This window comes from Equus asinus, chromosome 2 (genome assembly GCF_041296235.1).
Source record: "Equus asinus isolate D_3611 breed Donkey chromosome 2, EquAss-T2T_v2, whole genome shotgun sequence".
Taxonomy (NCBI): domain Eukaryota; kingdom Metazoa; phylum Chordata; class Mammalia; order Perissodactyla; family Equidae; genus Equus; species Equus asinus.
In genome coordinates this window covers 132,401,933-132,415,943 of record NC_091791.1, presented here as the reverse complement: position 1 = coordinate 132,415,943, position 14,011 = coordinate 132,401,933, and the positions used below count along the sequence as shown (strand labels likewise).

The window sequence follows — 14,011 nt, the reverse complement described above, 5'->3', positions numbered from 1 at the left end:
AGTAGGGGAAATGCCAGTACGTGATTATTCTCTACTGATGACTTTCCAGAACTTTAAAATTCCTATTGAAATGCTACAAGTAAATGCTATTAAATATAGAGAGAAAAATAGCAACAAGAAATAGATTTTTATTTGTCTGACTCCATCAGAAAATCCTGAGTCCAGTGTGTTTCAAGCTCCTTTGAAGAAAAGTTTCATGTAAAACCAAGTTATCACTCACCTTTTAACTTTGCAGAATGGCCTAAGATTAACAATTTATAGGAAGTGTAGTTGTTAGCTATGGATTAATCCTTTTAATTAGTTTTTTCCAAAATATATTCCAAAGATTACTAGTGCCTGGGAATGTTAATAGGTATTCCATGAAAGGAGAGTTTTGTGGTCCCGTAAAGTTGGGAAACATGAGGGTACAGAGTCAGACTGATTTTTATACTTTCAGGCCACCTGGAGTCGCTAACATGCTGACGGACGTTATGAATCTTTAGGAGGAGGATGGCGATGCAGTGAAAAGTGCTTCCCGGACTTCCTCCGAGCCCTTTCCTGCCGAACAGCTCGTAGAACTATGTCAGAGGGTCACAGCTCGGGAAGTGTTGCTTCAGTGCTGCATTTTAACGGAAAGATTTTTAGACCATATTACATATTTTCCTTCCTTAGTCACATTTTACTGGAATTTAATATTTTCTTGGGGGCTTTGGGGCGTCATCACTAACTCCACGTTTTTTTAACGTGGTGTGCTGTACAGGGCCTGTGAGGCGTGCAGATGCTCACACCTCAGACCGCCATGCGTTCAAAATGATATTTCTTCTGGAGCCTCCTCCGTGGCCATCGTTACTCACCACATACTTTCTGTTCACAATCACTGCTGCTACCAGCTGCCCTTTCATCATCCTGAGACCCCTTCTAGTTCTGAGAACTGTGACCCCGTGTGTGCCTTTTCTCTTCCTTCCTCCCTCCTTCCTTCTTTCCCTCTTTCTTTTTCTTTCTTCCTTCCTTTTCTCTTTCTCTCCTTCTCTCTCTCTCCCACCCGCCCCCCCTTCTGGCTCTCTTTCTTTCTCTTTTTCTCTCTCTTTTATTTCTGATATTGGTAATTTATGCTTTCTCTTTTTCTTGATCACTCTTGCTGGGGTTCATTGATTTTATTAATCTTTTCTTAGAATCACTTTTGGCGTGGTTAGTTTTCTCTATTATTTGTTTTCTGTTTCATGGATTTCTCCTCTTATCTTTTTTATTCTCTTCCTTCGACTTATTTTGAGTTTCTTTTACTATTCTTTTTTTAAGCTTTTTAAGGTAGAATCTTAGATCATTGATATTAGACCTTTCTTCTTTTCTAACATAAGCATTTAGACTGATAAATTTCTCTCTAAGCAGTGTTTTAGCTGCATCCCACAAATTTGCATATATTGTACTTTCATAATCATTCAATTCAAAATTCCCCTGGTGATGTTTTTCTTTCACTAGTGAGCTATTGGGAACTGTGTTGTTTAATTTCCAAATATTTGGGGATTATTTTAGTTTTCTCATTCTTATTGAATTCCAGCTTAATCCCATTGGGGTCAGAGAACATACTCTGTAAGATTTAAATCTTTTGAAGTTGATTGAGACCTATTTTATGGCCCAGGATATTCTGGTGAATGTTCTATGTACATTTGAAAAGAATGTATATCCCACAGTTGTTGGTTGCACTGCTCTATATATAGGTCAAGGTGGCCGATGGTGATGTTCAGATCTTCTATATCCTTGCTGATTTTTAGAATCAATCTGTTCTACAAATTACTGAGAAGGAATTTTGACATCTTCAACTCTGATTGAAGATTTGTCTATTTCTTCTGTTCTGATAATTTTTGTCTTGTATATTTGGTGTTACTGTTATTAGAGGCATATGTGTTTATGATTCTTATATTTTCTTGGCTAACTCATGCTTGATCTCTCTTTCTCTTTGATAACACTGCTCGTCTTAAAGTCTACTTTGTCTGATATTAATATAGCCCCTCCCTCTTTATTTTGCTTACTGTTGACACAGTTTATCAATCTTTTTTGTTGTTGATACTTCAACCTGTGTCTTTAAAATTAAAATTCATCTCTTATAATAACATATAGTTTTATCCTTTTTTGCTGAAGAAGATTCACCTTGAGTTAACATCTATGCCAATCTTCCTCTATTTTGTATGTGGGTTGCCACCACATCATGGCTGCTGATGAGTGGTATAGGTCTGCACGTGGCAACCAAACCCAGGCTGCAGAAGCAAAGCACACTGGACTTAACCACTAGGCAACAGGGCCAGCCCCTGTTTTATCTTGTTTTTAATATCCAATCTGATAATCTCTGCTTTTTAATTAGAGTGTTTATTCCATTTCCATTTAATGTAATTACTGACATGATTTGATTCAGAACAACCATTTTTCTACCTGTTTTCTGTTTTTCCCATCTCTTTTTGTTCCTTTGTTTCCTGTCTGACTTAGAGTTACACGATTTTTAAAATTTTTTTAATCTATTTTATAGGCTTTTAAGTTATACCTCTTTGTATTATTTTTAGTGGTCACTCTAGGGATTACAATATGCATCCTTAACTTATTAGAGTTCCTTGGAATGATATTGCACCAGTTCACATATAATGTAAGGAACTTGCAACTACAGAATTCCATCCACCTCCCAATCCTTTATGCTTTGTTGTCACATAATTTACATATATTGTAAACTGCACACTATGTTGTAATCTTCGCCTTAAACAGTCAATTGTATTTGAGAGAAATTAAGGGAAGAAAAATACGTATAGTCTTTTATATTTACCATAGAGATCTGAGTTTCCATCTTGCGTCGTCTTCTGTCAGCCTAAAGAACTTCCTTTAAGCATTTCTTGTAACACATGCCTGCTGGTGACACATTGTCTTCTTTTGTCAAAAAAAGTCTTTATATTGCCTTTATATACAATTTTGTGTTGCCAGGTTTTTTTTTTCTTATTCAATGCTTTAACATTCCATTGTTTCTGATGAGAAGTCAGCCATAATTTGGATCATTGATTCCCTATATATAGTTTTTTTTTTTTTCTGGCTGCTTTCAAGTTTTTCTCTTTGTCTTTGGCCTCTAGGGGTTTATGGGTTTATGATGAGCTCACATGTGCTTTTCTTTGTGTTCAGCCTGCTTGGGTTTCTTTGAGCTTCCAGGATCTGCAAGTTTACATTTTCCAGAAAATATGGGGACATTTTGGCCATTATTTCTTTAAATATTTTCCTCCACTATTCTCTCTCTCCTCTCTTTCTGGGATTTTTCAATTACATACAAATTATACAACATGATAGTGTCCTGTAGGTCACTGAGGATCTATTCTTTTTTAAATATTTCTTTTCTTTCTGTTCTTCAGAGTATATAATATCTATTGATCTCTCTTCAAGTTCACTACATTCTCTTCTGCCCACTCCAATCTGCTATCAAGCCGTTTCATTTCAGATATTTTAATTTTCAGTTCTAGAATTCCCATTTGGTTCTTTTTTATAGTTTTCATTTCTCTGTCGAGATTTTCCATCCAATATTTCATTATGATCATATTTCCCTTTAAGTTCTTTAAAATATGTATAACAACAGCTTTAAAGTCTTTATCTGCTAATTCTACTCTCTAGTTCATCTTGACATCTATTTCTTTCTTTTTTGAAAACCTACTTGATTAGGGTATGATTGACATACAAAAAGCTGTATGTATTTAATGTACACAACTTGATGAGTTTGGAGATAAGTATACACCCATGAAACCATCACCACAACCTATACCATAAACTTATCCATTACCTCCAGGGTCTGTTTCTATTGATGACTATTTCTCTTGTGTGGACATTTTCCTGTTTCTTTGTATATGCAATAACTTTTTATTGTTATGGACGTTATAAACAACGTGTTGTACAGACTCTGAATTCCGTTACCTTGCTCTATGTGCTCATTATTATTCAAGCAGCCAATTAATTTGACTAGACTCACATTCCAAACTCTATCCTTGGTGAGTAGCAGCTGAAATCACTGCTCAGTTTTTTCAAATCATTAACTGTTGCACCTTTGCTGGGCTCCTTAGAATCTCTTCCATATATGTGTCGCTCAAAGGTCAGCCAAGGACTTGTATGACCTTTATTTGTAAATTTTGGATCCCTCCCTTGCAACTTCCTCCTTCCTAGATTCCCCCTTATTTTCAGCCTTTATGAAAGCCATAAACTCCATCCTCTTACTTCTCTAGCCAGTAAGACTGGGCCCTTCTTCTTGAATTATAGCCACTCTGCATCTCATGGACTGAGGAGTACTTCTGGGCCCAAAGTCACACACACATAAATCTCAGCTGTTGCAGTTCAAGATCATCTCCCTTCCAGCTTCTGCATGTTTTCAGTTTATCTCAGTACCTTCAAAAAGTTGTTTTTAAAAAATATTTTAGCCAGAGTTTATAATTGTTATCTTCAGGAGGACAGCCTATTAAAAGCTACTCCACCATTACCACAGGGTAACTAAGCTATTATTTAGTCTTGCCATTGTATTATCTTTATCAAAAAGGAAAATATTTGCTATTAATATGTCTATGTTAATTGCTCCTTCCCAATAAATCTTAAGTGGTTGGATTTGTTAAAATATTCTTTTGCTCTATTCCTTCTTTAAATGAGAGAATAAGACAATCAGATGAGTTCTGAATTATGTAATGCCTCCAGGGTACTATACAAATTCTTACAATATATGTTGTAAATGTAATGAGAGAAGTACAAAACAAGTTGTAGGAACCCAGAGGAGGAAGAGATCAGAGGTTATTTCCTAGAGGAGGTTACCTTTAAGCTAGTTGTCAAAAGATGATAGGAATTTACTAGCCAGAGCTGAGAGAGAACATTCTAGAAGGAACATTATAAGCAATGCAAAAAAGTGGGAGCTTGGAGGCTCAAGTCTTACTGGCATAAGTATAATTTATAACTCAAAATCAAGACTTAAAATTTCATGGTGTGAACATACTGCTAGACACAATATGGATAACTCTCACACCAATTTTAAAAGAAAAAAGTCAGGGGCTGGCCACGTGGCCGAGTGGTTGAGTTCACGCACTCTGCTTCAGCGGCCCAGGGTTTCTCTGGTTCGGATCCTGGGAGCAGACATGACACCACTCATCAGGCCATGCTGAGACGGCGTCCCACATGCCACAACTGGAAGGACCCACAACTAAAAATACGCAACTATGTACCAGGGGGCTTTGGGGAGAAAAGGCAGGAAAAAAAAAGAAGATTGGCAACAGCTGTTAGCTCAGGTGCCAATCTTTGAAAAAAAAAAAAGTTTAGAAAAAAAGAAAAAAGCCAGATAGAAAAGAATACGTACTATAATAATCCATTTATGTTAAGTTTGAAAACAGAAAAATAATAGCTGGTACTGGAATTCAGGACAGTGGCGACCTCTGAGTTATGGCAGCCGCTGCAAGGGAGCACAAGGGGGGCCTCTGGGCTGCTCGGAATGCTCTTTCTTGCTCCGGATGCTGGTTACCCAGCGTGTCCGCTTCATGAGAAACGTACCAACTGATGACCTTATGACTAGTGGCTTTTCAAAAATGAATGTTATACTGCAATAAAATATTTGTGGTCAAAAAACCCCCCAACTTCTGTTGTGAAAAAAAAGTTTATGTTATGTATTTCCATATATTAATTCATTATTTCCTCACGACAGCCTTACGGAAGATCAGTGATACTGAATTTTATCTGAAATTGGATTATATAAATCTGAAATACTATGATGTAAAATAACAATAATAAATTATTGCTTTATACACAAAGTTCGAAATAATTCAGACCTCCAAATTTAAAAAATAAAACAAAATTTCGGTTTTTTTCAAAGCTGGTACAGTCTGAGTAGTAAGATATATTTACACTGAAGTTTCTGCAGAGAGGCACTACTTGAGTAAATAAAAATACCCTGTGTTATTTAGGATAAGCGTTCAGCAAACGTAACAAATAACAGTAGATTAAACAGGACAGTGATGTTCTCTCGCCTCGTAGTTTGAGCATAAGCAGCTGGTGGCTGATACGGCAGCTCTACAGCGCCAGCACCCATGCACTTTCCATTTTGTTGCTCTGTCCTCTGGAACAGGCAGTTTTCCACCTTTGATTTAAGATGGCTGCCACACTACCACCGTCACGTCTGTATTCCAGTGAGTCAAATCACTACGATTCTTTACCACTGGCCAGAAAAGACATATAAAGCTACAAGGGAAGCTGGGAAATATCGTTTCTGGCTGGGTAGCACACTGAAGATCAGCCAGCAGTCCTTTCCATACCTGCCATTCTTTGTGTGGCTGTCTTGAATTATGTGAGTTCAGAATTAGGAAACACCTCCGGGAATAGACCCTGTACGTAAAATTCAGCTGCCCTGGAGATAAGAATATCTCTATTTTACAGAAGATGTAACTGAGACTCAGAGAAGTTACATGACTTACTCGCTGTATATTGCTAATTAAAGGACAGAGCTAGGACTCAAATTCAGCGCTCCACGCGCTGGATTTTTGCTTTTATGCTACAGATGCCTCTCCAGGGAGTTTTTCTTCTAGCTTCAAGAATGCTGGTAATCCTGAGTCTGAGAGAAAGTGAGACTCCTGCTGTATCTAAGCTGCGTGGCACAGGGAAAGGAGGGAGACAGGAGACAGCTGGAGGACTTTACTCTCAGGACACAGGAGTAGAGCCGACGACCTGAGCTGTGTTTGGCTCTAAAGGTTCAAGAACTCAGGACGCAGGAAAATACAGTAAAAAGCACCTGGGCCGTGAAGTGGTGACGTGCGTTTGCGGTTCTGCGTCTGGACTAAAAGGCAGTTTAGATGAGTGCCCTAGTTATTTTTCCCTCCCAATCTTTAGTTTCCCTATTCATAATATGGGGAGGAGGATTGGGGTAGAGTTGCAGAAAAAAAGTCATGCAGGTTGCACATAATTTTTTAAATTCACCAAGCAGAAGATTCTGGATCAGAGTAGAGGGGTACAGCATAGCTTTGATCCTAATCCCTTCAGAAATACTACTGGTAAATTATCAAAATGTTGGGATTCTCAGGAATGCTACAAAATCTGGAGAGAAAACCATCAAGGAGGGATCCTTATTTCCCTTCTGACAAGGGGACTTGGAAGAAACAGGTAAATTGGAAAGTGATGTGTCTGATTCTTCCTGAGAGAAGTGAAGTCTTCAGGACGCCACAGAAATGTTCCAAAGCCGCTGGGGTGGGGGTAGAGAGGGATGGCTTCATCCTCAACCAGGCAGGGCAAACCCTGATACAGGATGTTCATAGACTCTCGGGGGAGTGAGGAGGGCCTAAATAGTTTAACAAAGACCGCGTAGGACCTAAAACGAAGGCTGCCCCACCCCAGCCCGCAGGTCACAGACAGGTGGAGAAAACCCAGAATACCCAGTTCTCACGTGTTGCTGGGAGGGAAAAACACACTGGTGCCAGACAATGGGCGAGGACGTACTACATCAGAGCAAGCAGAATGTCTGGGCAGAGCTGCCCAAGTGTGTGCAAGGGGAAGAGAAATGACACGGCGACTGTGCTGATTTGTTATATGAGTGTCAGTATTTCACCCACAACCAACAAAAGAAAGGCGGGCAGGGAGGGAGGGAGAACCATGGGCTGCAAAAGACAAAGAGTCACCCAGAAAACAAGCATAACTCAAAGAACAGAAGGAATTTTCTCACAATTTCTTCACATTATAGCGCAGCTTGAGAGGAGCATAAATTGGAGTTCAACCGTGAGATGATAAACTAGCAGAATGAGATTAAAAGGGAGGTTGCAGACATAAGGAAACAAATTGAATACAAAAATACTTTATGGAACTAATAAATAAACCCTAAATAGAAAGAACAGAACAGACACTGCTGAATATTGAAATATTGACATGGAGAAAAGACTGTAAGCACACTAAATGCAGAGGGGAACGATAAAGGAAATTAATTAGAAGCTAAGAGATATGCATATTAATTTGCTACAGGCTAATCTGCTGTAACAAGGAAATCCAAAAATATAAAGCCTTAAATAAATTAGTTTATTTCTCACTCACAAAACAGTCCACAGGCAAGGAGTTCAAGGCTGGCAGGACAGCTGTGCCCCGGGAAGTCGTCCAAGCCATGGTTCCTTGTATCTTGGTGCTCCATCATCTCCTCTTGCTGTGGTTCCAGACCTTCTCATTCCCAGGGTTGAAGGTGGCTCCTCTCCACACCCATGGTTCAGCCCAGAGGAAGGATGGGAAGGGTCCAGGGCAAGCACTCTAAGGAGATGACCCAGACGTTACACATATCACTTCTGCTGACATCTTATTGGCCTGAATTTGGTCACACGTCCACATTTAGCCACAGGGGACACTGGGAAATATAGTCTGTAACTGGCTAGCTACGAGCTTAGCTAAAACTCAGGTTGTTCTATTCTAAAAGGTACCAGGAGAGAATGAATAGTTAGGTACCACAGTATGAAAGATAAAGATGAGCCAACATTGAATAACATTTAGTGTTCCCAAAACAGAGAACCCAGCAAATGAAAGAGAAGATGTATCCAGTGATAGGATAGAGGAAAATTTTCCGGAAGTTAAGAAAGAGCTGAATCTGCAGATGGAAAGAAAACATTGACTCTCAGGAAAATTTGATTTGGAAAATTTGATTTAAAGGTATTTCCTAGTTAAACATCTGAACTTCAAAGACAAAGAATGCTTCAGACATCCAGGCAGAAGGAAAAATCACCTACCAGGGGCAAACAATGGGGCTGGCCTCAGAGTTCACAGTATTCGTTGTAGAAGACAATGGTGCAGCATCTACAAGGTTTTGAGAAAAGAAGGGATGACCCCAGACATAGTTCAAGTATAAAGGCTCAGGGAAGTAAAATGCCCATGAACACTTGTCGGAAGGAACTGCTCGATAACCAAAGCCAGTCAATCAAGAAGTCAGTCAAAATAAAGATGTCAAGTATAGAGAAGCCGTGACATAAAGAGCTGCTGGCGAGCATTGGGTCCATCTACACGTAGAACTAACACGACATGATCAGAGCAGTTATGCCTGGAGAACAGAGTGTGAAGAGCATAAATCTGGACAATGTAAAATAATATGATCAAAAATTGGGAGGTGAGAGAGAGGAGAGGGGAGTAGCAAGAGAGTTCTAATGTGCTCATCTTTTGAAGCTTGGATATGCTATCCAAAATAAAAACATGATAAAAAAACTTATTGTTTTTTCATAATCACGTTTAATTCAGAGAAGGGTCCACAAACTACTACCTGAGGACCGACCACTTGTTTTTGTAAACAAAGTTTCATTGGAACACAGCGTCACCAATTTGTTTACATATTATTTATGCTGCTTTTTAAAAAAAATATATATATATAACAACAGATCTGAACAGCCTAAAATATGTACTATCTGGCCCTTTAAGAAAAAATTTGTCAATCCTTGCAGTGGAATCTTTTTTAACTCACAAGAATCTTGTAGTAAAGAAATATTTCTTTGAGGTTTAATAATTTGCGTTTAATTCAGCCCTTTCTCCTCCTATTAAATTCATGTCAAATTAAGTTTAATAATGTAATATAAATCCTATTTTTATAAAACGATCTATCAATCATCCTAGAGATGTCGAGGATAATGGATCACCTAATGATATTTGGCAAGGTTTCTTAAACTTTCATCTTTGTGTTTTTCTGCATTATTTGGAATCTTTATAATGAGCATATATCATTTTTACCAGAATAATAAAATAGAATGGGTTTTCTATGTGAAAACACTGGAAGCAAATATACCAAGATAGTAACAATGATTAATTCTGGCTGACAGGAATATGATTGCTCTTTTCTTCTTTAAGCTTTTCTATATTTTTTAAATTTTGAGAAAATTTTAAGCTATTACAGAAGGTTTAGACATAGAGTGATAGAGTTTTGGAAATAGTAATGAAATACCAGATATAAGGGACATTGTTCTATTTATAATATGATTCTTTTATAGTATTATATTCCATATCATATTATACAGACTACAAGGCATGGCTCCAGCATAAAATATAAGGCACGACACAAAGGAGAAGCCAGAGCAGGTGATATTCGACTTCTCTTAGGCAACCAGCACATTCATAAAGCTGGTTTCTTTCACTTGCGTTAATCTCCACCTTCTGGTCCAGTCTCATCCCTGACCCTGCCCTCCTCCTCACGCCCACACCATACTCCAGCCACATAGGGCTCCTCACCTTCGATGACATCTTCACGCATTTGTATGCTATTTTGCTTTGTTGCTGCCGTTCTTTCTACCTATAATCGCATCCTCAGCCTTGGCTGCACGTCAGAATCACTGGGGGGAGCTTTATAAAAGTATGGAGGCCCAGGCTCCAGCCCAGCTATTCTGATTTAATTGCCCAGGGTTGGGGCCCAGGCAGCAGTATTTTTAAAAGCTCCTTGAGTGATTCTAATATACAGCCAGGGCTGAGAGCCATTGCAAAGCCGTCTGCGATACCAGCAGGCGCAGATAATTAGTCCCTCTTCTGCACTCCCAGACCCCTTAGCTTTTCCATTGCTCGTGAAATTTAATGCTTATCGCATTACAGTTAGGGTTATATAGTAAGTGCTCAGTAAATGCTGAAGGTTGTTACATTCCTTCTCCTTCCAACCAAGCAACACACTCCCAAGTGTAACCCTCCCCTCCTACACACGCGCACACACACACACACCCCTCGCTGCCTTTTCAGCACAGCCCTGGGGTCTGGCTTTTACATTGTTGAGATTGACACAATTTAAAGAAGCCAGCAACTTGAACGTGCAGACTGCCTGACAGAATCCGAGTATCACCCGCCTTCCACCTTCTCCTTTGTGGCTTACTTTACACTGTGTTTTATGATGGGTCCCGCGGCTTTAGCTTTCACGAGCAGGTTGTCAGATGTGCTTTATCAAAGGCATTTAGAAAATCCAGATAAACGATGCCGTGTGTCCTGAAACTGCCAAACCTATATTTTACATCTTCACAATGCTCCACAATTTTCTTTCAGTTGAATCTCTCTCTTCCTCCGGTTTACATTTGCCTCCCTGACCCTGAGGTCTGTCAGAGCGGTGGAGACCCTGCCATTTTTGACACTGCACATCCCCGGCTATGTTGATGCCGTGTCTGGAGGACAGTACCCGGGGCGATTATCTCAGCCTCCCTGAGTAGAGGAGCCTCTGGGAGCTACTCAGGCCTGGAGGTGAGGTGGGGAGAGGAGAGCTGAGGATGAGGAAAAGAGACCAAGGCGGTTCGGCAAGACGGATGTTCCATGATAACACCGTGCGCATGTGGGCTCCTCACCCTCGTCAAGGCAAGGCCTTGGCAGCCCCCCGTTCCTCTTCCAACTCTCCTGGAAGGAAACAGACTGCGCTGACGGACCACTCTTTCCTGTTACTCCTGTCTACTCTTTCCTACTCTTTCCAACGACTATTTACAGTCCTTTTAAACTGTCCTCACCAAACATCATCAAAGGGCTCAGTGTTCACGGGGTGGTTGCTGCTCATAGTTTCCCTTAAGCACCACCTCCTGGCAGGGGATCTTAACAACTCTGTCCACGCAGACATTTCTCACCTGGTACAGATTTATTTTGTACAGTGATTTTCTCCCCTCAGTCTTGATGAAACTTCCCTTTCTTTTTCCCTAAGGTCACCATGACCTTGATGAGCAATAAGGTGCAGTACAACTGAGTCTGACGGCAAACTTCACTAATGTAAAATCAGATTAGTCTTAAGGTTGTCTTAAATCCTGAAATGATCGGCGTACGTCTAGTAGACTGTGTGACCTTTCTGTCTTGATTCTTTATTAGCTAAATAGCGAACTGTTAACCTGGTTCCCTTGGAAGTTATGCAAATTAATTAATGTTTGGAAAATGACTTGAAAATTTAAATCGGTCTATAAATACCAAACAGTTGCATCTCCCCTGCTGAGAGGACCCAGGTAATTCATAACCTCCTGTAATAAAGGTAAAAATAGCGTCCTTGGGTCCAACAAGCAAGTGTGATTTATATGCAACACATATCATCTTTAAAATCTAGAAACCATTTAATAGAAACAATCCATATTTCATAACTATAATAAAAGCATTTTGTGACTTTAGGAAAAGTAATTATCTCCTGTAACTGATCCAGTCATGATGTCTTTAACCATTTCTGAAATCTGCACGAGTTCATCTTTAACTGTTAATGTTGACTGATATATTTATCTTTAAATTCTCCCAGTTCTTTTTTTTACCCTCAAAACACTAATATGCATCTCCTGGGGAATTTGCCTGTACAAAACTTTGCTGTATTCAAAACCTCCTCTGTCAAGATTTAGCGCTTTTATATTGAAGTCATTAAAATTGAACAAAATCTTAATAGTTCCTTTATTAACTACTATCTTGACTTTGCATAGTGGAAATCACAACATGTTAATTGGATTTAATTAACTATTTTAAATTACACAAACTCCTGACAGTAGACAATAGCACCGGGAACTCATGAGCAATAAAATTGGAGCTGATATTACTCCTTTATTAAAACTTAATGAAACTATTCATAATCTTATTTATTGTTTACAAGAAGAAAACTGTGTTCATTTTGAAAGCAAAAATGTCTGCTGAAAACAAATTTTGGATCATCTAGGTGAAGGTTCAGAAGTTAATAAAAGGGTCCACCACTTCCAACCTCACGGTTCTGCCAGCTTCTCATCGCACAAGTCCCTATTTCATCCCCATACCGGTCTTACAAGAGGACGCCAGTAAAGGTGAGTGATTCAATGGCCACTTTATGTGTGCAGGAATGTGTGTATGTGGAAGGGAAAGAGTGCTGAGGTGGAATCGGAGGTCTAGGTTTGAATTCGGGCTCAGCCACTAGTTGTCCTGGTTGACCTCAGACAAGTCAGGTCCTCCCTCTGGCCTGGGTGTCCTCCTCTGTAAATCAGAAGGTTGGACTCGATGATCACTGGAGTCCCTTCCACCTCTAAAATCCATCATTCTATGGATTTAATATTTATTTAGACATTGGTGTTATGTATTAAAATTATTATTGCATTTAAGTGACATTATTAGAATTTTTCAAGCTTCTGAACAGATAGCTTTTGAGGCTATTCTGGTAGCATTTAGAAAATTTATTTCAATATACCATTATGCAGAAATCGGAAGCTAGTGTTAATGTAATTAGCATTTAAACCATACAAGTCTTGGTCTAAATTCCAGTCTTTGTGAAACCAGTGGATTTCTAGTTTTTAAGCAAAAGATCATATCACTTTTATCTCCGTATCCCCAGTGCCTAGAGCCATATCTAATATTTGGTAGATACTATTGGTTGAATGAATAAGCAAATGAAAGAGTAAGTGAATGGATGACTAAGGACTGAGTGTCCTCAGTGTAACCCTCTTTACCTCTCCCTGCTACTTAATTTAATTGGCTGAAGTGTTAAAGAATGCCTAAGCGGGTCCCCTTTCATATCTCAAATATAGCCAAGTGAGATGGTCTTTAATTATTCCTCTCTCACTTTCTATCTGCTGTCTGGAGTCTTTTGGACCTGTGGTTCCCAAGGGTTCTTCTGGCACCTGGAGATTTAAAGAGCTCCATCTTGGAGCTCCTTTATCTTCTGACTGTTCGACTGGAGGTGGAGGTGCAGCAAAACTCAAGAGAACTCAGCATCGGCCTAAGTCTGAATTTGTTAAGCTTCCCGCAACTGTAACTATTACTTGCCTAGTTAGGAACCATTCTTGTTCAGAAATCTTTGTGACATAGGCTTTTAGTTAGTTTGCATAATATCTACTCCCTGGGAACACCAAAAAACTCCAGCAGAGTTTCTATTTCTTGTTTTAGTATCATCTTGTATTCTTCCTGGATCAGATTAGGGTGAATGAATGAATCAATTGATCCACCCTTGCTTTAGCAGTAAACACAATAAAAAAATTGCTGCAAAGCAAAGATAAATCTAGAACTATGGCAACTTGGTCCAGAAAAAAATTACATTTTCATCCCTCAATTATCTACCAGAGAACACATGGCCTACCATAATATTTGTAATTAATCAACATATATTTAT

At 39.2% G+C, this 14,011-nt stretch overlaps 1 protein-coding gene across 1 annotated transcript in view; it reads left to right on the top strand.

Moving 5' to 3' along the window:
* The window catches only part of IQCH (IQ motif containing H), a 177,027-nt gene that overhangs the window by 46,863 nt on the left and 116,153 nt on the right, over nucleotides 1-14,011 (top strand). The window contains exon 5 of the mRNA XM_070499300.1: nucleotides 12,596-12,716. Within this exon, the coding sequence (XP_070355401.1) occupies nucleotides 12,596-12,716 (121 nt within the window). The remainder of the gene's footprint in view (nucleotides 1-12,595; nucleotides 12,717-14,011) is intronic.